General features: G+C 40.9%; 1 protein-coding gene across 1 annotated transcript in view; it reads left to right on the top strand.

The window, feature by feature from the left end:
- The first annotated feature begins 2,411 nt into the window (after positions 1-2,411).
- zgc:165507 (uncharacterized protein LOC561188 homolog) overlaps positions 2,412-27,759 on the top strand; it is a 48,126-nt gene continuing 22,778 nt past the window's right edge. The window contains exons 1-2 of the mRNA XM_050035912.1: positions 2,412-2,543; positions 22,423-22,668. Coding sequence (XP_049891869.1) covers positions 22,452-22,668 — 217 coding nt within the window. The 5' untranslated portion in view covers positions 2,412-2,543; positions 22,423-22,451. The remainder of the gene's footprint in view (positions 2,544-22,422; positions 22,669-27,759) is intronic.

Raw genomic sequence — 27,759 nt, 5'->3', positions numbered from 1 at the left:
TTGAATCGGCTTCTTCTTATCACTAGTATTCAGAATAAAACTAGATATAAAAATAAAACAACTACTTTGATAAGACATTAATTTTCAAGTAAAAATGTCAAACACTTCTAAGAAATAAAGAATTACTGCTTTGCTTTGTCTCTTATGATAAAATAAGACATATTAACTTAGAAAACAAATTATCCTCATTTAAAGCCCTTGTGTTTCATCATGTCTTCATTGTGGTGCTCTGGATAACTGAATGGTACATTCCAACAGCGCTCCGCATTAAGAACAGTCCAGTTTGTGCCAGAGTGTGCTTTGGGACTTGGAGTGACTATTTCCGGACACACCCTTAATTTCCTGCATTCTGGTGATTTTTTTTTTTTGCACCAAATTTTCACAAATAAATGCACAAATATTCCAAATATTTAGGAAGTAGTAACTATTTTGATAGATTAAGTTTTTAAGCAAAATGGTCAAGTTGTTTCAGCTTTTTAATCATAGGGGAGACTGGGGTTGGTTGGCACACAGCTATTTCTTGGTCCTTCACCTGCATGTTAAAAAATCTGAAAGTCATTTACTCTTTTGATTAGGGTAATATGTTAGTTTAGTTTTTGATAATGGTAGTACTGAAAGTAAAAAAGTGGTCTGTGGACTAACTGTATTATAAAACTGGGTTAGACAGAGATACTGGAAAAGTGTTACTTGTAGATAATATACAAATGAGTCAACTATATTTTTATATGATATTTAAAAATCTGTAATGAGTGATGCTAATTGGCTAACATCATTTCATCACTGAACTGGGTCAAATGTGAGCGGGGTTGGTTGGCACACTGATTTTGGTGTTTGTTGGCACATGTGTCAGCTACTTACAGTTTTAACTGTAACTGTATTTTGAGAAAATAAAAATATTTTGAATGATTAAAAACAGGGTCTCACTCTGTTAAGAAATCTATAAAGGACCTGATAGTCCATGCAAAGAAATAAATAAAAAATTGGAACTTGATTACATTAATTGTGATACCCTGATTATTGTGTTGTATATTATTGTCCAAGTAGGTAAAATCAGGATGAACACAGAACAAAAAAATGTGGGGGAGTGCCATCAACAAAAAAGCTTAAAAATTATTTTTATTATTATTATTATTATTATTATTAATATATCATTTGAAGGGTCAATGTCAAAAATAATCAGACCTTACTACTGATAAGAATATTAATTATGCAAGAAAAATATAGACCCTTTTAGGGCCAAGGTCACAATGACGTCAGTTTGTCAGCTGGAGCCAACACCCGATTCTCCACCACAGGGCTATAGGCTACATAGGAGTCTTAAAATGTTGTGTTATTGTGTTATTGTGAGCCAGAATAGAAGGAGTCATGGCTCAATACTTAAATTTTTATTCAGGGTCATCATGTCCACCTAATCAGATATTGGAGAGGTATTAAGAGGAATGGAGAGCATTAGCACATTAGCTAACGTTAGCTTCAATAGCAAAACAAACTGGAGGAAACCGTTCAAGTGTTGTCCTCCTTTGTAAGATTGGTATAGTAATCAATCACAAAGCTTCCTGTGACATCATCCATCCACTGAGTGAGAGCATACGGATCGACCAGTCTGGTCCCGTTGGGTTGGTGTTTACTTATTCAAGTAACACTGGCGGCCCCGGAAAGTGAGTGACCAACATGGTGTGTTTGTGAATTCAGTCTGATGCTCTACACTAAAATGAGAGCCATGTTAGTCAAAGAAACAGAGTGTTATATTTCAATATGAATTAACAAAGGTTAAGTTAATCACACATTCACTCTGCTCTGTGCTCTGAGAGTGCGGTACTCTGGATAACCGACAGCATTACGAATTTGCGAACTGTCCAGTTTGGGCCAGAGTGTGCTCTGACACTCGTAATGAGTACTTCTGAATGCACCACTCACATCACCATCCTCCACTGTCTAAAACAAGCCAACAGAACTTGCCAGCTAATGTGTGTGGAGAATTGTTTTGCCTCCAGCTAAGCCCCGCCCACCAAAACGTCACCCTGTTTACTAATAGTTAAAGGGTCTATGGCAGAGTGAAGTGTGCCAACCAACCCCAGTCTCCCCTACATATACTATTTGCTGCTTTTCTCTATCTTTGGTGACTGTATAATAAATAGTGTTGTCTTCTTGGGAAATAAAATCACATTTTATGACTTTTAATGGGCCAAACTATGAAGTGAGAGTGATTTAGTTGCTGTGTTTGTGTTTTCTGATGCTGCAGCAGCATGTGGAGCGCAGAGCAACACTCCAGCACTAAGGAGGAGGGGTAAGGATGTGTGGATGTAACGAGTAACGACTACAGAGTATGACTGAGTCAATCGTGGTCTAAAATAGAAAGGGAGGCAGGCAGGCAGCGCCGCCCTCTCCAGCCCGCGGCAGCTTCACGTCAGGCAGCGGCTCACTCAGGAAATTCAAACACACAGAGCCGTCCACCACACAGACACACGCATCTCTCTGCTCCAAGGTCACCGAGCCGGCAGCCTGCACTGGGACACACACACACCTCCATTCCCCCCCTAAAGGTAAAGTAACATTTAATGCCTGTATGTCGCTGACGACGCTGAAAGACGAGCCTCCGCTGCCGGTGATCAGGAGGATTAACCGGGCTTTCGGCGTTTTGGTGACGCCGCGGTATGCAGAGATGAGCATGTGCTGCGATGAATGAGAGATGTACCCGGAGAAAGGGCTTATGCTGCTTGACAGTGGATGTCTGAATACATTTTGTGATGCGTTCAGGAGCCTTTGGAGAGATGTGTTAATCCCTGTCCGTGCTGCCACGCGGGTCAGATCCTGGAGGAAATTATTTGCATCAAATCTTATGTTTGTGTTTGACTGTGAGCGCCCGGTTGAGTCCATGTAGGCCCGGAGCATTTAAACTGGCTTCATCCAGTCCCCGTCCTTACATCAGCAGCATCATATGATGAGGCTGCAGTGCTGAGGAATCACTCTGCCTCCTAGCAGCCCTAGTTTCTCTGATGGAGGGCCCAACTTGTGCAGCTTTTCACAGACTGACAGATGACAGGGAATCTATTATTATCGCAGGATGTGATGAGGAGTTTTTCCACTCAGTTGGTTTTGGTGAGCTGTAAAAATAACTCCACATAGCACTAGTTTCCCCTGGAAAATATTATCACTGTTGTCTGTTTATTTTGACGGAAGAGTTCAACACCAAACAGGCCAATAATCAGGCCAGTCAGATGTTCACATCAGTTTTTTATTAACCTCTCTCACAACTAGATTGTTCTGGATGAGCCTCCATCACTGTAAAGAGTCATAAAGTCAGAGGACTGACTCATTTTTGACCAAAACTAATAATAAAAAATATGTTGAGTCACAAAACATGTTTAAGCCTTATAATAAAGGTAACACAGTCTATTAAATCTTAATCAGCCTATGCTAAGAGTCTAAATGAGCATTCATTATTATATTTTACCACTAGGTGGCAACGTGCACGGCACTTTTTATGATTCTTTGGTACTTCACGTTTGCAGAGCTGGCAGTGAAAGCAAACAAATCTGTCCATGCAATACTAAATTCTCTTTTTTATTACAAGGCTTTTATTTTTTGTGATTTGTGATGTGATCTTTTGTGTTGCGAGAATCAAGACTAGCCACTGCTAACGATGGTTGGCAATATTTTGTGGAAAAAGTGCTAGGCAGTAGATGTATTACTCATATTTTAGTTGTTTAAAAGGTAAAACATTTCTATTTATTCATCTATATGGCTTCACATTTTTACAATTGGAGAATGTAAGAATTTCTTTAGGCCTTCAACACTGACAGATGAAAATTAAAATGTTCAAAAAAATGTTAGTAATTTCCACAGGGAGCCACTGGAGGGGGCTAAAGAGCCACGTGTCTCCGGAGCCACAGCCCCAGACCTGAAAGTTGCTAACATTAGCTAACATGAGCTCCGTAAGCTATAGGGCTGCAACGATTAGTCGACTAATCGATGACTAATCGACTATTAAAATAATCAATGACTATTTTAGTAGTTGACTAATAGGTTTGAGTCATTTTTCATAGAAAAGTACTATAAAAGTACCCCAAAGACAAGACATTAGATTACATAATTTTGGGGTTCGCGAGAGACATTTTTCAACATTTTAACACATTTTTCGATAAACTGATTAGTCGACTAATCGAAGAAAAAATCGACAGATTAGTCGACAATGAAAATAATTGTTAGTTGCAGCCTAGTAAGCTAATGGATAAGGCTAAAGCAACAAAATGCTTGAGTATGATATTCTGTCACCTGCACTTGCGTCTTGGATTACAGCGATATACGGTTAGCATACCGTGAACATTACTAATCAATGATATTGAGGAAAAAAAGCAACTGGATAGAGACTCACACATACTTCCATTAATAAAATGGTTTCAAGTTTCAGTTATAGTGATACAATGTTTGTTCAACCAAAAATAAGCCTTCAAGTTTCATTATTTTAGGGGCATTCAAATTCACTTAACCTCCATAAAATAGGTCTCCTGGTAACTATAATGTTGTGTCAATGTTTTGCACAATATATTCTATAGATCAGTAAAATCGTTTCATTGTTCCAGGCTTTCTATTTCCACTCTGGCTTTAAAACAGAGCTTCCAACAAACAGAGATCATTTATGACACTAAACAGAACGATGATTTTTAGCTGAATTTTAATTATGTGAAGTTTATTTTATTCCCGTGGTGATATGATAGCTGACAGTGTGGCTGATTTTACACCGATCCTATCACTGCAGCTCAGACTAACATGAGACATCTTTGTGACGATAATTGGAAATATAAACAAATAAAAAAATAATATTTGGCTTGCGTGATTGTAAGTGCAACATAGTTACTTAGTTAATTCTTCTCTTTAGTTACAAGTTACACAATTTAACTTGTTTAAAAGTGCCTATACACTTTTAAAATATTTTAAGAAGAGAAGACAGCGACCACTCTCATGTTTGTACGCTAAATATGAAGCTACAGCCAGCAGCCTGTTAGCTTAGCTTAGCACAAAGAATTGAAACGGGTAAACAATTAGCTTGGCTCTGTCTAAATGTAACATAACCCACCTGCCAGCACCTAAACTCACTAATTAACACATTATTTTTACTTTGCTTAATCTGTACACAAGCTGAACTGTAAAAATGACACATTGTGGTTTTATGGGAAGGTGTGATGGACTATTTCTTGGCCAGGAGCAGTCGTGTCCTGGAGCTAAGCTGACCTGTTGCTGCTGCTGGTAGCTCACTGTACACACATGGGAGTGATATCAAGCTTTTCATCTAATAATGGCCAAGAAAGTGAATAAGTGTGTATTCCAAAACGTCCAACTGTTCCTCTAAAGTCACTGTATGCAGCACGAGGACATTAATAAATCAGCAAACCACCATCTGTCATGTGCTGGAGTAGTGGTGTCCTGGGCAGAGAATGAAGTCACACTCCCTCTGTGTCCTGTAATCCGAGCATCTCTGTTATTTGGTTGTGGTGGCCAGTCAGGCCATGCATGCATGTTAGTGCATGTTAATGCAGACATGTCCCTGTGAGTAGATCCCACTGCCTCAAGCAAGGGTGTAGGTTTCATTTCAAACCGGTTTCATTTTGGTGGGAATTTTAAGCATCGAACACTGTATTTCCTGTGTTCTGGTGAATTTCTGTGCACCAGTTTATGGTGGAAATGTATTTATTCATGTAATTTATTCAACAAAATTTTCTTCAATTCTAAAACTTTTTGCACATTCAAATCATATTCCACACATCCCTGCACCCTGAGAAGTTTAGAATAAAGTAACAATATTTGGAAAAAAACTAATATTGTGAAAATAATCTTGTGATTTAATGAGAATAAAAAAATATTTGCTCGGCTCTACAGTCCACTGTACATTATGTTTTTGCGCTGCTGACTGGATCCTCTTTAGACTGTCTGACAGATACAGACTCCTGTTGAGAAATCTCTCTGGAGGGGGCAAAGTTTATGCTGCAGTGTGCTGCTCTTCATCAGAAGGAGAATACAGAAACTAATTGACAACACTTCTGATTAGACATAAAACAGGACTGTCCTGTATTAAAAGATAAAATGCACTGCCGCTTACTAGGGCCGTAACGGTACATGTATTTGTGTCGAACCGTTCGGTACGCGACTTTCGGTTCGGCACGACCCTGTACCGAATTATTGGGCGCAGGATATTATTTTATTTTATTTTGTTTTATTTTAATTCCGTTTTTGCGAGCCGAACCATTTAAAATATCTAGTTCCCCGACGGACATAATTGAGTGACGGACCGAGTCCGACCGTAAATCTCCGCTTTCACTTTGTGCAGCGCATTCTCGCATTTTGACAACATGGCAAGTGAGCCTGACGAACCTGAAGACCCACCCGCAAACCTTAAGTCCTCCGTTTGGGAACACTTTGGTTTCAGGGTAAAATACGAAGATGGAAATAAACAAGTGGACAAGACAAAAGCAGTGTGCCGACACTGCAGAACAGCGGTCGGGTATGTACTTGGAAACACGTCTAACATGCTAACGCATCTAAAGCGACACCACCCGAGTTTGAACGTTAACCGGCACGACTAGAAAAAGCAATCTGGTGCAAACTACGATATCGTCGTCGTTTAAAAAGAAAGAGCGTTTCCCTGACCATCGCGCTAAAGAAATAACCAACGCCATTGGAGTTGAGTAAAATTGTTTAAGCTGCACTTTAGATATAAGCATGTTTTGTTTACTGCACTTTAACAAAGTGGGAAAGCTAAGTAAGTTCCTAGTAAAACTGAATCTGAGCAGGCTTTAAAGCTGACCAGCTGCACTATACTTTTTATTTTAATTGAGTAAAACTGTTAAAGCAGAAATGTATATTTATATTTTTCATTCAAAAAATGTGTTAAAAAAACAGCAGGATTTTATTTTTCACTTTTATATTTCTATTTTCATTCAAACAATGTGAAAAAGCAGGATTTTATATATATTTGTTTCATTCAAAAATTGTGTAAAAAGAGTTAACTGCTGTGGTGGTATGTTTTAATAAGGTTACCAATAAGTAAAAGATATTTAATAGTTGTCTATTTTTTTCATTACTGTACCGAAAAAACCGAACCGTGACTTGTGTACCGAGGTACGTACCGAACCGAGATTTTTGTGTACCGTTACACCCCTACCCCTTACTGAATCAGTATGAGACATGATTTGCTTAGTGTATTTGTGCATTGACTCTTTGTGTGAGGATAATGCAAACGACTTGCTAAAGTATTGGTAGGGACATGTCCTGACAGCCCATATGCAAACCTACGCTCTAGGCCTCAAGTATATCTGGCAGGTTCCACTGCACCTCATGGTCCTCCTATAAGCTATCCCCGCTAGCTTCACAGCTAGCATTAGCACTCTGGACCTTAGTTTAACACCTCATTACAGCTAGCATCTCAGCTAGCATTAGCTAGCTATATTATCTGCCCTATGCTCACCCTGTTTGGCTAGTCGTCATCTTCGTTGGTTGGATTGGTTAGGTTTAGGCATGAGGAGTGGTACTGGTTCGGTTAAGAATGTCAGGGTAAACCAACTGCAGGCAGAGTCAAGCAGAGTAGGGTGGGTAATGCCTTCACCATCCCAGGAGAAAAATGCTAGCATCTCAGCTGACGTCAACTAGCCATATGACGTGCCTTATGTTGTCTTCATGTGTTGGATTGGTTAGGTTTAGGCATGAGTGGTGGGATTGGTTCGTGTAAGAATGTCAGGGTAAGTTAAGGCAGAGTAGGGTGGGTTATGCCTTCGCCAGCCAAGGAAAAAAAAGCCAGCATCTCAGCTAACGCTGGGTAGCCACAACAGCACTGTCCTTGTACTACATCCACGCGCTGCACAGCCATAGGGAAATTGGTTAACACTAAAGAGAGAGAGAGAAGGGAGAGAAGGGACTTGTGGTGAGACACAAGACGTGGTAAAGCGATGTTGGGGGAGGATCGTAAGGAGAGGGGAGGGTATTGAGGTGTGGCGTGTCATCCGCTGGACCCTTTTCCACTGGCTAGCAAAGTGCTGCTGCTCTGCACTGCACTCACACTTTGGTTGCCCCTGATAATACCATCCCAAACCGTGGTGTCAGACCACCCATCAGTTCTCCCCCAGATTAACACCATTATGTCTGTCGGCAGTGTTGCTGCTGTTTGCGGCTGCTAGCAGCCACCTCAGTCACGTCCATGTTGAGAACCCTGCTTAGACAATCCGCCCCAGACTCTGAGTCATAGATCCATCCAACAACGACATCACTGTCATTTGTGGGATCAACTCACAGTTTGTACCAGTTTTCAATCTAAGTAAAAAAGACAGTTTCCTCAGACAAAGTTTTCTCGCTGTTGAGGACATTTTGAAAGATATATTCTTTTACATGATGCTGTTAGTATTTGAGAAGACTCCTTTGGAAGTGCAGAAGAAACAGTGTTCGGAGGCCGTTTAAACATATTGATGGATGGGGGGTGTCACTGATTCTTTTTAAGTTAAAGTTTCACCTGGTGACCTCCAGCTTTTCTAGTTCCTGCCCCTTGGCTGAAAGGTGAGATGGTTTGCATTTTTTCCTGCTTTGTTTCGGCTTGTTTCTCTGGTTATATAATGTCGTCCTGCATGTAGTTTCTGTCTGTAGGTATCCTAAACATTCTTTGGTTGTCATTGCCCACACCGTTTGTTTCCCTCAAAAGCAGCGGCACATGTGATCATGTGGGCAGGAACATTAGTGTCAAACTTTTGACTGATTGCGATACCATCACTGATTCATTTCTCAGGTGTGAAAGGTCGAAATTTTTGTCATAATTACATATCATATGTGAGGTTGTACTCAGATAAACTGTATGCCACTGACAGTTGACTGACAGGGTTATGCTCCTTTGTACTGTGTGGATATGAATAGGTTTTTTTATGTTTGGATCAGGTTTCAAGATCAGGACCTCTCTCCATGTGCCCTGGGGGAAGTTTATTGTGGACACAAACGTGGTGTGTGCAAACAACACCACCTGATACAGAACAAGGCATTGTACTCTACATTATTATTTAACACTTGACAATGACCTGGAAACTAAAAAACTAAACATACAAATTACTCCAAGGCTTTTAACATACTGGGGACCTTAAGTAAACCTGTAAAGGCTGTAATACAAACTGTAATTTTTAGCTGTACTTGCTCTGAAGGAACAGCGCCCTCCTTCTGTTGTGTAAAGCTGCATGCAACAGATTTCCCGTCAAATCTGACCTCATGTCTATCAAGGGTAGTAGCCAAACAAAATAGGGAGATACTGAAACTGATAGAAGATAACAGACATTCACTTTAATTTTATAATAATTCATGACAGTTAATCAAAATGAACAGGAAGTGACATAGCATAAAAAGTGACAAAGACCATGTGAGGTTGTAGAAATATCAAAGAAGGACCTCAAGGGTGGGTGGGAGGCGTGGTGGATGGGTCAACAAGCACAGGACTTCAATCTAGGAGATTGGTGTTAGCATGCTATGCTAATGACATGTCATATGTGATGTATGGGTAACTTTAATGACAAAAGTACCTATGTAATGCCAAACCATGATGTTTTTCCTAAACGTAAGCATAGAGTCTTGTTGCCTAATCCTAACCAAGTAGTTCTGGAGCAGAACTTTGACCGTTTCATGATGTTACGGACATGTTTAGAATTACAAACGTTAGAAAGGTAATATATGCCGTTTTGGGGCTGGTCACCTAAGTTGTTTTGAAAGTCAGGAGAAATCAACCTTCTCTGCTGTTTAGGTATGAGAGATCATTGTCCACAGCCCTTGCTGTGAGCAGTTTCATGTGGGCAATATATTTTTTCTCTCTCTACTAAACTATACCCACCAACCGTATCACCATGCAGAAGGAAGCGTACTTCTACTGATAGCATGAGCTTGTTCTCGTGACAGCATGAGATGTTAATATTAATGGCATCCTCCTTGGCTGAGCTGTAACATAAGCTAGCCCAGTGGTGCTAGGTGAGCTAGCATGCCTTCCTCTGCCTGTTGATACGGTTGGCAGATGTAATTTGGTAGAAAGTCAAGAGTTCATACCTGAAACTCCTCACAATAAAGTCTGTGGGTTATCTTGAGAAACTGGGTCATGATTTCTGGAAAGAGACTTGCTGTTGAGTTTTTCAAAAGTATTTTTTTGGTGCTTTTAGCGCCACAAGCTGAGTGACATCTAGTTCAATTGTATAGGAGAGAAGGCAGACATCACTACGGCCAATATCGCCAACACTCGGCATCTCACACTAACACAATCTAGATCAATAAATAGCACTACAGGTAAGAGCAAAGTATGTATGTGTGATTCTGGAGTGAACTATCCCTCTAATAAATCTTCTTCCTTAGATTCTCTGTTGATTAAGTTTTTATATTTAGCTTTCATTCATGACGGAGGCTAAATATGTCAATCATTTTGTCCAACACATACTAACTTTATAATATGGCTGCAGCTGGATGTGTTTATGGCATTTAACACTTCAGTTTAATCTCCACAGTGTGTCGGTATTCTGATAAATGCTGGATGTGTGATATTTAATTTCCTATATAAGCAAATATTCGTGCTTAAGTCTCACGTCATGAGAGCTGAAAAAACAAAGATGTAACAGAGATCCATGTCTCTGACCTTCATGACGTGTTCGGAGGTGTGGAGTGAAACAGGAGCCTTGCATTGGATGCTGAATGTGGGTGTTGGCGGGCCCACATGGAAAAAGAGATATGGATGGACTTCTCAGCATGCTATTGTGTCCACAGAGATGTAGCTGGGTGAAGGTGATGAAAGGGTCCTCTCTTTTTTTCAAATGGCATGTCTTTAAATGTGCCTTTTCTGTCAGTATATCACAGGTTAGGAGAATTATTCTGTGTTGGCAGAGGCTTGTCATCAGAGGTGTGTTGACGGAAATGTATTGGACCACTTTAAAGTTTTTTAATCATGGTTCCGTCTCCAGGAATTAGCTCACGGGTTCAAAGTATAGAGGCTGACAATTGAGTATAAAGGGTATTATAGTCTTAGCATATTTTATGGGAAGACCCCCTGCCTGGTGGCCTTTCTTGATCAGAAAGCAGCTCTCAGAGGGAGCCATTGTTTCTGTGGTATTTCTCCCGTTTGTTGGAGCCCAAGATCAAGGTCAAGTGTGTTTACCGGATCAGATGCTGATAAGAGGAACGAAACGCATGGTTCGGTCAACATTCAGAGTCTTGCTGATTGGGTTAATGATGAACTATTATGAACTAGAACAAAGTGAGTTCAGTGTTACTCCAAGGTTACCTTAGAGCTAAGCTTGCGTTGCCATAACTTAAAGTCCCGTGAGACGTAGGTGGGGGGACAGGTGTAGTGAGGGTCATGCTGGCAGACGCTGACTGTAGAGGTCAAGTTTCCTTTTGTAGAGTGTGAAAGGGCTTACAGCACCTGGTTATCTGAGTGACATGTAACTCTATTAAATACTTCTGCTGTTCAAGGTCTCAACAAATATCACGCTGTAGAGGCAGAGCCTGTATTTTCCAAGATATCGTAAAACTTATGCAGGTTAAATAGGAAAGTCTCCTGGGCCCCCTAACTCTGATTTAGTCATGTTCCCACCCCAGCACCTGTCAGCTAACCTTCTGTTACCCTTCATTACAGTTCAAGTCCTACAGGGCTTCACAAAAACCCACATTAGGAAACATTATTAAGAAATCTCTTAATTCACTGGCCGACCTTTGACTATCAGTCAAAGTAGAAAACTCCATTTGGCAAATAAGAACTCAAAAGAAAACTTTAATCAGTGTAGAAAATTAGAGGGAGGAAGTCTTCTTCCTCTGAATGGTACCTCCGCGGGTCTTTTCTTCCTGCTTTAATTGCCACCGAAGGCTGGCTCCAAAAAGTCTCACTGTGAATTTTGTGTCCCAGTTTCTCTCAAAATACAAAGTTCGGTCCTTCCACCCCAGGAATTTATAATTAACCTTCATATGAAAATTAGAATTTGAAATATCTTGTATCTTGGTGTTGGAGAATTATTGCCTCAGTTGAAGTGGTAGTACGGTTTAAAGCTGCTCTAGTCAATATATTTACATTGACAGTCTATCAAATGACTGTGTGTAACGTGAAGAGGGTCAGATGTAGAGATGAACCCACATAGGGCTTTTCTATTGGCATTTAACATGCTGTGTCACACTCGACGTGGACCATCTTTGGAACTAGGCCAAACGCACACCTGACTGACGCCAAGCAGCTAGCTGTGACGTTTCACCGACCACAGCCGACTCCTGTCAACAACCCTTCTCCCCTCAGACAAGCGTGTGTTGTGACACTCATGCAGGAAACCACAGAGGAAGAAGTCTATGTGTATTAAGTTCTCTGTACTTTTGTAGCGTCTAGCTGTACCTCTGTGGTTTGGAGTTTAGTTTTGCTCCTGCGTCCCTGTTTGTACTTTCAGACACCTGCTTTATGTTACTGTTTCACTTTCGCTTTCTGCCCTACAGGAATCGTATGAAGTTACTGCTTATGAAAACTTAATGTTTTCTTATTTTGCTGCTTCAAAATAAAAGGTTTTAAATGACAAAATAACTGGGGACTTTTATTGTGAAGAATTTGTAGGACATTAAATATCTTATCACCGAATTAGCAGTAAAAACAAGCCTACTAACACTGCAGGGAGGAAGAGTACAGGCAGAAACAGCCACAGTGATATTGGGTAAAACTGACTATTATGCGAAAGTAAATTATAACCTTATCATGATGTGTTCAAATGTAATCTTGTAAAATTTAGTTTTTGGCAAGAAACGTGAATAAATTCAGTCAGCATGTTAGCGTGTCATTCCCTGGTGAGCCTGTTTGTAACTACTGTAGTAGCCTATTGACAGCAATACCTTCACATCATCTGCTCATCTGACTTAAGCAGTTTACATAACAGATACTCAACTGTCCTGCTATTATTACAGACATGTGAACTAACCACTGAAACTTGCCTCGTTCCTGGACTCATTACAGTGCACTGCTGCAGAATGACTATAGGGGAGACACTGGAATGGATATTTGGTTTTATTTTTGGCATTGAAAGATTAATAAAGATTTATTTGGTCTGGCAGGGCTTCCTGTTGGTCTGGCGGCCTGCCAGGCCTGCACCATTATAGGGGAAACACTACATGTCTGCTGATTAGCGTTGTCCTTTAATGGTTGCGTATCCCTCCTCAGCTTCTCCCAGGCTTCTCCATTTGACCAAATTTGGATTTGTGGCTTCAGAAACAGCCATGGCGGTGACACACAACCTAAATCAGAGTTTCAGAAACCTATCAGTGATTCCACATGTCTCTGTGCATGGGCTGTGGTTGCCTCTGGCTCTTTCACTTTGATAGCCACATCCACACAGGCCTCTTTTACTGAAACTCACCTGAAATACAACACGGGGTCTCAGCTCAGCCCTCCTTGTGAATTAAACCTGAGATCCTGTGTCTGTCCATGCCACAAAGAATGCAGTCTTTTAGGCGTTCTGCCAACACACTAAGTGATGTCCTTGGAGGACATACAAACACACACACAGTTACACTCTTACAGTGTAGTAGCGTACAGCAGAGCCTGATTTGCCAGTTGGATGATTTGATTATGGAAACTCTATTTTGGTTGCTGCTGTCTCCTCGCTGCTCACCTACTCAGCTCTGTTGTTTGAATAGGCTCACCAATGTGAAGCCAACTCAAGTACGTACAGGGGACACTGGACCAAAACAAACTGTGTGCTCGGCCTAGCAACAAGGACAAGCTTTAATGTATGTGTGTGTGTGTGTGTGTGTGTGTGTCTCCATGGTTCATGTGTTTTTAACTGTGGGTCTTTGTACCTGATGATCCAGCCCCAAAAATGGGAGGATTTTTTGCTGTTCTCTGCTCAGTGAGTTATTGATGGTCAGACAAAGCATTTAGGACGTGATTTTGTATCCTTGTTGCTTGTGAGAAATTTTGGTAATTGTTTTTGACATTTTAGCAATTAAATAAACAGATTAATCAGTTCCTTTAATCATTTATTTTAACCATGGCAATGTTTGGCTTTAGGGATGGCACTGTCTGTTTTTTAGTTCACCACTTTGGTCCTGACTGAAATATCTCAACAATTACTAAATGGATATCCATCAAATATTGTCCACAAAGTCATGTTTGCCAGAGGATGAAGCCTGTTGACTGAAGTGATTCCCTGACTTTCCTTCGAGCACCACCATGACGTTGACATTTCTGATCCCGAGTCAAATATCGCAACAGCTGTCAGATGGATTACCAGTACATACGTGTTCCCTGCTGCTGTTAACTTTGGCATTTTAACATGAGAGTATATCAGGTCTGACTCGTCTATGGTGTCTGTGGATGTATAATGAGAACTGGATACAGCATTGAAGGTGGGCCACCATTCATTGCTATGAAAGTTGCTCAGTGGCACATGAAGAGAAACACACTAATTCCACAGTATGACATTACCTGGATCTTTGAGTGCGGCCAAGCAGCTAATTTCGGGTTTAGCACTCCACTAACTTGATTTAATCGTGCAATGCAGCTCTTTTAGACTTAAGAAATGTTACTGGACTGAATGGATCAAATCTAGACAGTGAAATTAGTCATTTCCCGGGGGTTATTAAGGTCAAATAAATGTATCCACTGATTTACACGTGTCTCTTCCCAATGTAAGGCTACTGTTGAAAGTCTTCTTGGACCCCATAGCATCATGTGACGAACCCAGACATTGTAGTTCTACTTTAACCACTATGTTAAATTGGCTTCAAAGGCCGGTGCTCTTCCTGGGGGCTTGGAGGCAGCCTCAAATGGCCATTAACGCTAGTTCACACTACATGATTTTCACCTTGATTTTGCATCGCAGAGACTATCGTAATCTTTTGAGTGGTCATACCTGGCGACGTGTGTTTCTGTCAACAGGAGTTTCGCCAACTGCGTTACAACCTGTGTGTGCACACCACAAGATTTCTCCACCGAGCCCTCGCCGACAGAGCCCCAGATAATGCGGCGACGTCACCAAAATTCATTTTTTAACTTGGAGACGACACATCGTAAAGGCATGGATATTCTTCCCAGTGACGACACATCGTAAAGGCATGGATATTCTTCCCAGTGTTGAATCAGATCTGCCTCCAGGGCCTGTTTCCAAACACAACGCGATCCTGTGGAAGTCGCCATTGTTGTTGTTGTTGCTTGCCGGGTTGTCAGCGTTGCCAGATCTTGGGAAAGAAACAAGCAACCAGGGCTACGGAAACAAGCCCAAAAGAAGCGACTATCATGTGTTTAAATAACTTATTAGATGGTTATATATAGAAAAAGTAGATGTTTAGGGAATAAGCCCAAATAAGCAACTCCACTTTAGAAACAAGCCCAAAGTCACAGCTAATAAGCGGACCTGGCAAGTGGCAACCCTGCGGCTTGTCCTCCTCACATTTCTTCCGTCCTCCTGCGTGCTGACGTGGGAAGTATCCCGCCTCTCACTGGCTGATGCTCTTTGTCAGTCGTGTCACACTTTCTCACTGGCTGATGCTCTTTGTCAGTCGTGTCACACTTCTCCAGTTTTCTAGCATGCCAGATATCTAGTCCCAGTTGCAGACAGGGGGGCAACTTGCTCGTAGACTTGTTCACACATGAGGACTTGTCGTGGCAGGCTATCTGCTGACTCACCTCCGACCCAAGGTGGCTCTCAAGATCCTCTGCGACGTCAAAATCACGGTGAAAATCGTGTAATGTGAACTAGGCTTAAGAGGAAGTACAGTTTTTGGCACTTCCACATTGGCTTCATTTTTCAGCCCTGGACACAGCCACTTGCAGATGACTATGATGTTTGTATGCGAAGGAGAACAAAAGGAATTTTCTTGTTACCATAACACCTAACCTGTCAAGTTCTGCTGGATGCAGATTTGGAATGTAATCTGCCCAATTTGTCTTTCAAGCGAGACTGAACTCTTTCCAGTGGGTGTGGACAGGGCTTGACTTGATCCTCACCTGTGTTTTAATGCACCTTTCAGAACCCGGCGGCTGTGATTGCAGCCTGTCAGTCACTCCTCTGTCAGCTTCTCTTCTAGTCAGCGCTGTCAGGTGAAGGACACAGCGGAGGCAGTGCATGATGGGGATCCGAGCCTCTAAAGTAAAGAGGAAGTGTTGACATTGGTGTGACTGAACAGTGACTTTGCTTTGTTTGACTTCTTATATACTTATATGGTTGATTGGAAACCAAATTCGTCAAGCTTGTCTGAAAGTGTGCCTTGTCCCGTCTCCTCAGCTGCTCTTTTATGGTCAATCTGTTCGGAGCTTCATATTCGAACCCATCAATTTAAGCTGCTTAGGAGTTCTGAGATTTGTCCGTACATTGTCGTCACGTTCAATCAATCAAAACCACTATCTTCAATGAGTGCTGCTGCGGACAGTCTGTAATCTGATTAGCGTGGATTAGACCCACTGTATGGAAAGGCATAATCTCTAACTTTGATTAAAGGGGCAATACAACGGATATACACAGAGGATTATTTCCATTCACCAGGACAGTTTTAGCACAAGTTAAGAGATGTTTGTTAGTATTCAGACATCCACATGGTTAAATCCAGATACAATTACCAATACTAATGCTCAAGTACCTTTAATATGTTGGCAACCAGAATTACAAAATAAAAGACTCAAACAGACGTAGAATTTTCAAAATTAATGCATGTTTCCCATATTGTTGGCTGAACCTTGCATTCATTTCAAGGAATTAATTCCCAAAATTTACAACCTTTATCGGTCAAATTTTCTCCGTCAGTGTTTTTTTTTTTTTTTTTTTAAATGTTTGTCGCATTTAAGAAAACATTTTGTCCCATTTCTGTTCTGTTTGTTTGCTCATTAAATCATAGTTATGAGAGTGACTCATTTTGAATTTATATTTATGCAAATAAATATGCCCCAAAAGAGTTTTTTTCTTATGAAATATGGTTATTTGAGGAGAGAATTCAGCAGTGTAAAAGATTAGCAGTGAATTAAAGCTGCACTGACAAATATTTGTATATTAACAATGGATTAAATGACTGTGTGTGATGTGAAAGGGGTGGCTTGTAGTGACAAATACTCAGAAAAATGATCACCCCAGTCTTTCACACAAAGCTTTTAGTGTCATTTAGGTTGCTGTTTTGGTTTTGGGTCCACAACTTAACACTAAACAGCAGATAGACAAAGTAAAAACATGTAATGTGTAAGACAGTGTACAAAAACCTGCTACCAATATGGCACCAGTTCTTATATAATCTCTCAAGACAGATTCTGCAATTTACACAGTGAGGTTGAACGATACTGCACTTTAGCCAATCACAATGGAGGGGGCGGGGCCGAGACGTGCAGGTAAAATGTGTACCTACAGAAACAGCAAGCTCCACCCACAACGCCGTCTCGTCAATGTGAAAAACATGGACAACAACACAACTTACAAGCGTTGTGCATCCACCAGCACACCTTCCACTCCTCACGACAGGAAAAAAAGGGCATTAGCAGCAACGTTTTTACTGCCGTTTGGTTCGAGTTGCAGGTAGGAGTGTAACACTGGGGGCACCGCCGGAAGTGAAGCAGAGCAGAGTAAAGTTCAACATAGCACTGCAGTGTGTGAACAGATTTTTCTATTTATCTGTAAATAAATGCTACAAGACCCAAGACAAGTTCTTGTCACAAAGTGGTTAGATTGAAGCTGGTTTGCCCTTAAGTTAGTGAGTGAAGTTAGCTGCCTACTGGAACCTGACCAGGCTCTCTTAAGGTGGACTTTAAAGGCTGACGAGCTAAGAAGATACTGCTTTATTCATCCCTGCGGGGAAATTCAATTTATTTCACTCTGTTGTCATACACACATAGGCCCAAACTAGGCAAACATGCACAAACAGGACCTATACATGTATTAAATGGAGAGATGTCAGAGAGAGGGGGCTGCTTTGGACAGTGTCTTCTTCAAGGGCACCACAGCAGTGCCCAGGAGGTGAAGTGGCACCTTTCCCAAGCCAAGTCCCTATGGACTGAGCTATAAAATATTTTGTATTTATTTGGATTAATATTGAAGAGTACTTAATACTGTTAAGAGATAACATTTTGTTCAAGTTCAAATTTGCGTTATTAATGAAAAAGTAGTTTAAAATGCCCTTGAGTGTCGTTTTGTGCCTTATTTTAATTCAAAGTGTCAGTTCAGGCACTGTACAGGGATCAGTACTATATTATTGGGTCCCTTTCTTCAGCTATACAGTCAAATTTTAAGAATCTTTACCTGCTGTTGACCCCTACTTGTTTTATACAGCAAAGAAATATTGCAAAGCTCAGGTCTGTGGTGTCTCTACCTGAGCTAGAGATGATTATCCATGCTTTTTTGTCCTCCCGACTGGACTACTGTAACTCCTTTTTACTTGCTGAGAAAGTCATCTTTGAACCGTCTTCAAATAATCTACAACGCTGCTGCTCGGCTGTTAGCCAGGTGCAGCAGGTCAACCCACCCCCATTCCCATTTTAGTTTCTTTACACTGGCTTCCTGTCAGGTTCAAGATTTATTCCAAGATACTTGTTCTCACGTATAGAGCCCACGGTCAGGCACCTGAATACATCAGTGATCTCCTCCATCCATATATCGTCAGTAGGTCTCTTAGGTCTCCTGACCAGGACCTACTGGCTGTCTCACGCTCCTGACTCCAAACAAAAGGTGATTGTGCCTTGAAGTCGTGGCTCCAACACTATGGAACTCTCTTCCATTAGGTTTACAGTCTGCAGACTACTTAGAAAGTTTAAACTAACAACTGAAGACCTATCTTTTCAAAATGGCCTTTGTCCCACTGTAAATTGTCAGGTGCTTGTTCCCTGGTACGTTTCTGTTTTGGGTCCACAGTAGCCTGTATTTGCTCATATTGTTTTAGCACTGGTATTGGAATAAAACCCAAACAAAACCCAGCCCTGATATTGTACAGTATACTGTATACAATACATTGTAGTGTCAAGTCAAGTTGTGCACAGGCTCTGAGTTAGTTTATTTATAGTCACTGGGTAAACTAGTTATCCCCGGGTGTGGACTACTTGAGCACAAACATGTACGGTGCTTCCTTTACTTTTAGATCAGAGTTCATCAATGAAGACAAGAAACTGAATGACCGCACTTTTTTAATCAAATCATTTAAAAGCAAATATATATTCCTAATCGTTTGAACAAACCTATTTAATCAAACCCACTTTGAAGTTCATGATTATATTGGTGGCACTCTGCAGCCTCCATACAGGTCAGCAGCTCCTGCTTATTTCCCGTATTTCTTCAAACTGAACACTCTATAGTGACAAATTTATTTATTCGGAAAATGTGTGAGTCATCCCACTAATGGAGTCCTGCTGACACTCAGAGTACATCTCACTCTATGTGAGTGCAACTGGATCTGGTGAGAGTGCCAACAAGGACAGACAGTGACATCATTTATTGATGTCGTTAGCGGACGTTCACGGGTCATTTACAGACACTGTAAAGACTGAAGTGTCCATTTCCCTTGTAGGGCGTTGATGGCTTTGTCTTAAACAAAGCTTGCTGCTGTGTATTGTGTTAGTTCCTATTTGTCAGCAACATAAGGACCAAAGCACCTTAGCCTTGCATTCAGAAAACTCAACCTGCTCTTTTGGCTGCCACAGAGATTCTTCTGAATGAATTAATTGAGTCAAATAATTACATAGCAAAAGCATTTCCAAATCCAAATTTTCATCATCCACAATAAAACTGTATACTGACATTGTAATCACACTTGAGTGGAGAGCATGTTTTGTTGTGTTTGTTGTTACTGTGAATGCCCCAAAGAGAAGAAAAAATGCATTTCAAATTTAAACTTTATTATTATGGATGAGGCATTATGATACATATTATTGCAAAATAAAAATAAACCAGTTAAGTTGGGCACTCCAGTGGTTTAGTGCTTTTAGCATAGCACTTACATAACACTTGGGAACAGCCTACATAAGTAAATTACAAAAAAAAGGGGTCAACATTGAAGCAGCAGAGACCGTGATATTTTGACTCTACAGTATGCCAGAAAAAGATGTAGTATGTCCCAATACATAGTATGTCAAATGCAGTGTGACAAAAACACCAGGATGTTCTACTACATCTGGTCTGATTTTTGCAGTATGCAAGCCAGCATGCTTTTCTGGCTATTCTGACCCATAGTCCTCTGCACAGCAGAAGATTCGTCACATCAACTGAGTTCGAAACAGATGACAGCTTAATAGCTCCTTGACAGCTGATTGAAATCTGTCAGAAGCCGCAGTATGGGATTACGGCTTATTAAAGTAACTGATGATCAGTCAAACAGTGATAATAGGAATATTAATTGTTTAATTGAACAAAACAATCATAACTATCACCAACAACAAAAGGACATAGCTATGAAAATAACAATAACAGAGAAATGCATAGTCTATTTAATTTTTCTATTATGAACATAACATGTTAGAATCTACAACGTATGCAGTTAGTACATGTTGCAAAGTAACAACAGAGCTCTCTGGGTTGACCTCCATCTCATCTTGGTGAGCTCAGCAAACTACGTTTTGTTTTATCTCCAAGATAATGGATATATAAGCAAGAGGGTCAAAGTTTAGGGCGTAGTCTTATTAAGAAGTAGTATGTCCCAACTGTGTGCATACTGCATGCAGCAGTATGGACTTAAGGGCAGCTCTAGCACCTACTATAAGTAAAAAGGAAAAGAGGGTGGCTCATAGGTAGAGTGCATTGTCCACCAATCAGGAGATCAACAGTTCAATCCCCAGCTCCGCATGTGGACATATCCTTGGGCAAGATACTGAACCCCACATTGCTCCCAATGGTGGCTGTTCCATTGGTGTGTAAGTGCGTGTGAATGGTTACTGAGTAGCAGGTGGCACCATGTGTGGTAGCCTCAGCCATCAGTGTGTGAATGTGTGTGTGACTGTGACATGTTTCCTCCTGAGACCCTGTGTCTTCATATGAGGACATCACATTCTGGGTTTACTGCACCTTATACTTCACTCTGCTGAACTAAGACCTGTTGTCCTCGTTCGTGGATGCTTTTTTGTGCCGGTGGCAGTAAGACCACAATACACTAATCAGTGTAAAAACAAGATGGCAGCCATCTCTGCCAAGTCAGTCTGCAGCTGACCCCGACACAAAAGTTACAAAGCCTGATCATATTTTATGGTTGAAACTTGTTTATTCATTATTAATAATGGTTGTATTTTAATATGGCAACAAATTTGACCAATTTCAGCAACAGTAACAAGTTAAGACGCTGTTAATTAGGAAGAACTCATTTAAAGATATTGGGAATTTATCATCAGCTCATTGAAGGACATTGGGACTTTATTGTCATCCAGTTTGAGGACACTGGGGCTCTATCATTGTTGACAGTGTTTAGTTTTTTATACTTATCAGGTCCTACTAATAGCTAGGAGAAATTAAAAATGCACACCAAACAAAAGTTCGGGTCTCCTGTTATTACAATCAGTAGTATAACCAGGACAAGTAGGCTAAATTTACCTTGATGTGTAAAATCATTTGAACGCCCCCAAAACTTGTTCATTGTAATAACTGGCAGCAATTAGTAACAGCCATATTTGGTGAGCCACATCACGCTCTGTCAAATAATTGCTCACTTGTGATGTTGCAATGCAAACATGAGAAAACATGTTGATTTTTCCACTGGCGGTTCATTTATGTGACACCAAACTGGCTCATCTCTGTGTGTAACGTGAGCTAATTACACAGCTGCAAGTTATTCCTGGCTGATTAGAAAGGTGAAGCTAATGAAGTAAGAGAGCGCCAATGGCTGCCTGTGCTGCACTATGATGTGTACGTGTGTGTCAGCTTGTAAAAAATCCAGAGTAAAGTGTGACTGGACAATTGCCACTCTTGCTTTTGCATGTAATTAAGGTGTGTTTGCTTTGTAAACAGCAGCACCTGGTTTAAACATGTCTATGAGTTGGCAGCCTCACCCTGTTTCCATTATTGTGTGAGGGCTGAGGGGTTGGGGGGCAAGCTCAAGGTGAATATTAGGCAGGGCAGGTCCGGTGTCTCAGGTGGAGTGAATGCATGCTCTTTAGAACAGATAATTAGTTTTGTGTATGTGTGTGTTTGCACATCTTCTCCAGGATATGGACCTCTAGCATGTCCTTGTCCCTCTCGTGTCATATTACTGCTGGCAGTTGTTCATGTAAATGACAGAGGACAAGCTTTTCACCTTCCTAGTCATCCCACAGCCGTCTGTATACTGTCAATAGGAGCTGGAGCTGGTCATCTGAATGATCTATTTATCATCGGTAATGACCTGTGACATTTTGCGATAAACAACTTCTCAGATTTACACATTATCCAAGAAATAAACCGCAACGAGGAAAAAAAGCACATAAGCTGGTGGTAAGTTTTAATTTCTTCTCTCCCTTCCTTTCTGTCATTGCAGTGAATAGTCAGCGTTGAGGTGGGCCAGTGATGCCGCCCCCGGCCGCAAACCCGCCCGCCGTGCCCCCACCAGACGGCGGTTGGGGGTGGGCTGTGGTGCTTGCATCTTTCATCTCCATAGGCTTCTCGTACGCGTTCCCCAAGGCCACCACAGTCTTCTTCAAAGACATCCAGCTCATCTTCGATGCCTCCTACAGTCAGATCGCGTGGATTTCCTCCATCATGCTTGCGGTCATGTATGCTGCAGGTGAGTCACTGGTTGGTTTTACCTGATTTTAAAGTCACTGACTTTTTAATTCTCCTTACTTTTTGCGTAAGCAAATATAATCAGACTTCAAATATTCAGCCCAAATGCTTGATCTTTCTTATGGGAACACTGAAATCTAAGAGATGGTGATGATAGAAGACATTGTGGCAACTTTTGGTCGTAAAATAATGCCCAAAAATTGTTACCAATACCCATAAAGTAATAGTAATACCAATAGAGTACTTCCTTCAAAATCTATAATGTAATTGGAGTGGCGTGTAGTGTAGCCATACTTTCAAATGTTTTGGTCGCATCTCAGTACGCCATGTCTGTCAATACACTGTGTATGACTTCACCACACTTCAGACTGCATGGTTTGTAGCTGCTACTGCAGGAGTGTGAGCTCTGCACCGTAGACAGTCGTGCGAGTCTGCCTGAGCGCACTCACGCTCTAACAAGGCTAACTGTTAGCATCACACATAACGACAGAGTCAAGCTGTTTTTTAGTGTTGGCATGTGTTTGCTCAGACTGTTTAGCGTATCTGTGTTGGATGTTAGCCACTGCTGCTATGTTAGCTCATTCTAAGAGTGTTTTGAATTAACGAGTGACCCTTAAAGGGTCATCCATTCACGATAACTGTTGAAAACAGGAAGATGATATATTGCCGTCCTCTTGAGTGGTTCTTTGTTTAGTTTTTAATTTCAATATCAAAACATTGAGCTGATATAGAGAGTAGAGTGGCTCCGAAGAAGGCAGCAACAGAAAGTTTGCTTATATGACAAGCTCAGACCCCTGGCGTAAAAAGGATTGAAAGCAGGTATCGTCTGACTGAAGATGTTTTGATACTTCGTGCTAATGGGTTGTTTCAGTTTATACCCTAACAACTTACAACAAGCTCATTTAGTGTCAGCTATCAACCACCAGCAATTAAAACTCTCTGTCCCTTCAGCTTTTAGGAGGACCCATCGTGCTGTTAAGTTTGTATTCCACTCAGAAAGTAGAAGCTATCTAAACTTACTAACTATCTCTCCTCCACAAAGTGGTACCTAGTTAGCCTAGCTCGCTAATGTTAGCACATTCCTATTCCTGATTCCTATTAGATGCTTCTTTTTGTTCATGTTCTTTCAACACTCTCTGAGTCACTAGGAGCTCCTCCTCACTCAGGGATGTGCCTGTCCCACTTGATACAAAGGAGGAAGTTTAGCTATTGTTAGCAAGAAGTAGTCCTGTGGCCTCGGCATTTAGCACATTATGCCCTTACTGAAATACCAGTGAAGTCACAGAGTAACTTGACGTGCCAATGCAGTAGCCAAGTGTCAGCCAGTAGAAGACAATTGATGTGCATATTTCAAACATAAATCAAATACTTTGCACTAAAATATCAAGTGTGTACCTGAATCCATCAACAACACTATTAAATACCAATGTACACTGGTTTTCAACGGGGAAAAAATGGGTTTGGTGGTTTAGTTACTCTTTAATATATTTGCAGACAGGAAGTCCAGTTCCCCCCAAAAGTGTGAAGAGGGCATAAGCAGCTATATTATCTTTATTGTACTGTTATAATTATGATGTTGTTCACCCCAGTACAGCAGGGGAGCTTGAATCCAAGTCCTATGTGTTAACTATGATCCTCCAGATCACTGAATGAATCTCTTTAAGATTTCATTTTGTCACACATGCTGTCGCTGTTATTTTTGAGGGAAGGAGCTGGTGTGTTGTTTCTTGAGCAAACCAGAAAGTATAACTCATTCTGTGGTGATTTATTTAACAGTGTTTGGTTTTGTGGAGCTCTCAGTGAACTCATACACTTTGTGTGTTGTTTTTTGTCCTGCCTCAAGATACAGTAGGAATTAGCCGCGATAGAGATGGAAGTAGGTTGTGTCATCAGATCATGACCTGGATTCAAAACCGCCTCATCACAGGACACGGGCAGAGTGTCACATGCTTTGCCTTAGGACAAAGGAAAAAAAAAACATTGCTAAGATAAAGCAACAAGAGTACATGGTAGTTTTGGGTAATGATTTACTGGAAGCCTGTGGAGCCAGGATAAGAGAAAGTTGTGGATAAAATGGCATTTTTATTATAAAAGCTCGCAGCAAAGAAAAAAGCACTTTATATAAATTCAGACTGGTTTTAAATATTGTTGCAAATTACAGTGCTACAGCTGGTCCTGCGTTGTTCCCTGAATAAGGAAACTTTGAGGGCTCAGAGTGTGTTCTTGCAGGTCATTTTCTCCACCATATTGCTCTGATCACCTGCTGTATTTCCCCACTTTGGCTTCAGCCCCACGGCTGCCATCTGTCCACACTGTAATCCTCCTGTCACTCGATGTACTGCTGTTGTCACCATCTGCACCGGTCAACAGCAGACCTGGAAAGCCCATTTCTTATGTTGTATAGTGAGGCTTCCACCAGATCAGCAAAAGAATTTAAGTAAAGGCTTCATTCTTATTATAGCTGTGAGCAATAAATACTTTAATACATAACTGTAAGAATATTTTGTATTGTGGACACTATCTGTCAAAAACAACAAGTAACAGCAGCAAATGCTGGTTAATCAGTTACTGCCATGTTGACTAGTCTCTGAAATCTCATTAAATCAGACTAATAAATCTCTCCGGACAACAGCTTATTAGTTTAGCTTATTAAAGATATGTTGGTATCAGTATATGTGTCAGCTGATAAGTAACAAGACATGTCAGTAAATTACACAGTACAGTAGGTTATATAGGTTCGGTGTGCAAGCAACCTTATGTAAATGATGGGATCTCACAAACGTGTACCTTCTCATCAACAGGTGGCATTCATAAAGATTTAAACAAGCAATCTGCAACATGTATGTGCAGGTTTGCAGAAACTGGCTTGGTCCTCTCATACCAGTACACCTCAGAAAGATGTAATAGATAGTTAGGATAAAAAATAAATAAATAAGTCCCAGTGTCTACCAGAAAACTAACAAGTTTATTTTTCAATCTTAAAACCTCTCGCTCAGTATAAAAGTTATTTTTAATAAAAATATTAGTCCTTCTTAATCCAAGTGCTAAATGTCAAATGTGTGATGTCATAGGGCATAAAGCCTGGAGCTGCTCCATAGAGAATGGATGGTGAAAGATGTTACAGATGACTGAGAGGAATGCTCTGAGTATATGGGTCCATTTTCTGTTTCAGAGCTTAAAGCACTACAATAGACTGAAGATCATTTGGGTATAAAAAAAATGAAACAAAACATTTAGTAGGTCCACAAAATCAGGCTCCCATTTGTTGTCTATGGAGCAGCTCCAGACTTTATACTTGATGACATCACAGGTTTAAGACTTACTTCTCTGGGGCTAGTTGCACAAAACACCTTAAGTTATCCTTCAAGTTTCTTTGTTGACCTCTGACCTCACTGAGAGAGCAGCACTCATGAAAAGTGAGCCATGTCACGAGCGCTGCCTTAGCTTTACAGTGACTGTCAATGTCATTATCATGTGGTGACAGCATCAATACGTGCGGTTACTAAGCGATCGGCTCTTGTTTTCTCATTCATTCATATTGATCGCACCCATCAGCTATTCATTAAACATCTGCTCTGTTGTTCTGCCTCTTACGCTGATGAAGCAATCACTGTTTGAATGTCTAACACCTCCCTAATTCCCCACTGCTTTGTGTGTGTGTATTGGTGTTTACACAGTCCAGTCATTACTGTGAAGCTGCCTAATAATGAGCAACATCCTCAGACACACAGAAATATTAATCCAATCACTTCAGATTGCAGATCGGACCTTGCTATCTTATCACTATGGTCCAGAGCAAACGTTGTGTCCACAACCTGCCGACCGCTTACAACCTCAAAATTAATATCAAGCTTGTTGTGACGGACAGTTACATAAGCCAATAGGGTTGGACCCACAGTCCTTTAATTTTAGTGATGAAAATGTTTAAATCTAAACTGTGTTTGCTGTCAACTACAACGTTTCTGTCAGTCAACTGAGCAATCAGATTCCAGATTGATCAATTTGTCCGACACTTACCAGCTATTACCTGCAAAACTAATGACGTTCCCATCATCCTCAGCTGTATTTGGACATGAATGCATACACTACGTTTTCACACAAATAACACGAGGAATAATAAAACCAGGAGAGTTTCAGGAGACATAGTGGAGAAGCATTCAATAAAAAATTTGCGAAAGTAAATGACACCTGATAGGACAGGTCTGTCAGTCAGCGTCACTTAATAATATCCCTGTCCCTCCCTGTCTGACTGCATTCTCAACCTGTATTGCTCAGTCTGTATCTGCATTATCTCACAATTGCAATCGCCCAAATTTCCCTCAGGATTATTAAACTGAGGTCTTCTGCTGAGTTTGCCGTCATGTTTCACTCTGTAGTACTGTGATCTAATAAATCAGCAGATGTAGAAATGTGTAAACTGCGTCATCAAGGCTGACGAGCATTATCTGGAAAACATCATGTAATTCACTTTACATGACGTTAATTTTAATCCTGTTTGATGAGTTAGTGTCTGTTAATGAGTCATAAGAAACCATGACTCAACCATAAGGGTAGATGTTCCCTGGAAGCTTGCTTCCAGGGAACATCTACCCTTACGGGTAATGCACCAGTTGTGAAATTCTGGGTTGGTGTGGATGTTTAAAGAGGACTCACAAAGTGCTTCACAAGATAAAATACAAAAAATACAATAACAGAAACAATGCAAAATACACAAGAACAAATAAAAAGTAAAGTGCAGTGAAATACAGAGATGATACAATGGACAATTAATGGAACGCATGCCTAAACAGATGTGTTTTTAACTGCTTTTTAAAAATGTCCACAGAAGAGGCCGCTCTCAGCTCATGAGGTAGTGCATTCCACCATTTCAACAGCCTTAAAGGCTCTATCACCTTTCGTCTTTAATCTTGTGTGAGGGACAGTAAGTAGGTGGCCTTCAGCGGACCGCAGTGACCTGACAGGACAGTGAAAGGACACCAGATCCGTCAAGTATGCAGGTGCCTGACCATGGAGGGCTCTGTAAGTGATGGTTAGAATCTTGTGCTGGATCCTGAAATTAACAGGGAGCCAGTGCAGGGATGCCAGGACTGGA

This window comes from Epinephelus moara, chromosome 23 (genome assembly GCF_006386435.1).
Source record: "Epinephelus moara isolate mb chromosome 23, YSFRI_EMoa_1.0, whole genome shotgun sequence".
NCBI classification, from domain to species: Eukaryota; Metazoa; Chordata; class Actinopteri; order Perciformes; family Serranidae; genus Epinephelus; species Epinephelus moara.
Note: the sequence above shows the minus strand (reverse complement) of the source record. Positions and strands in the feature narration are given on the sequence as shown.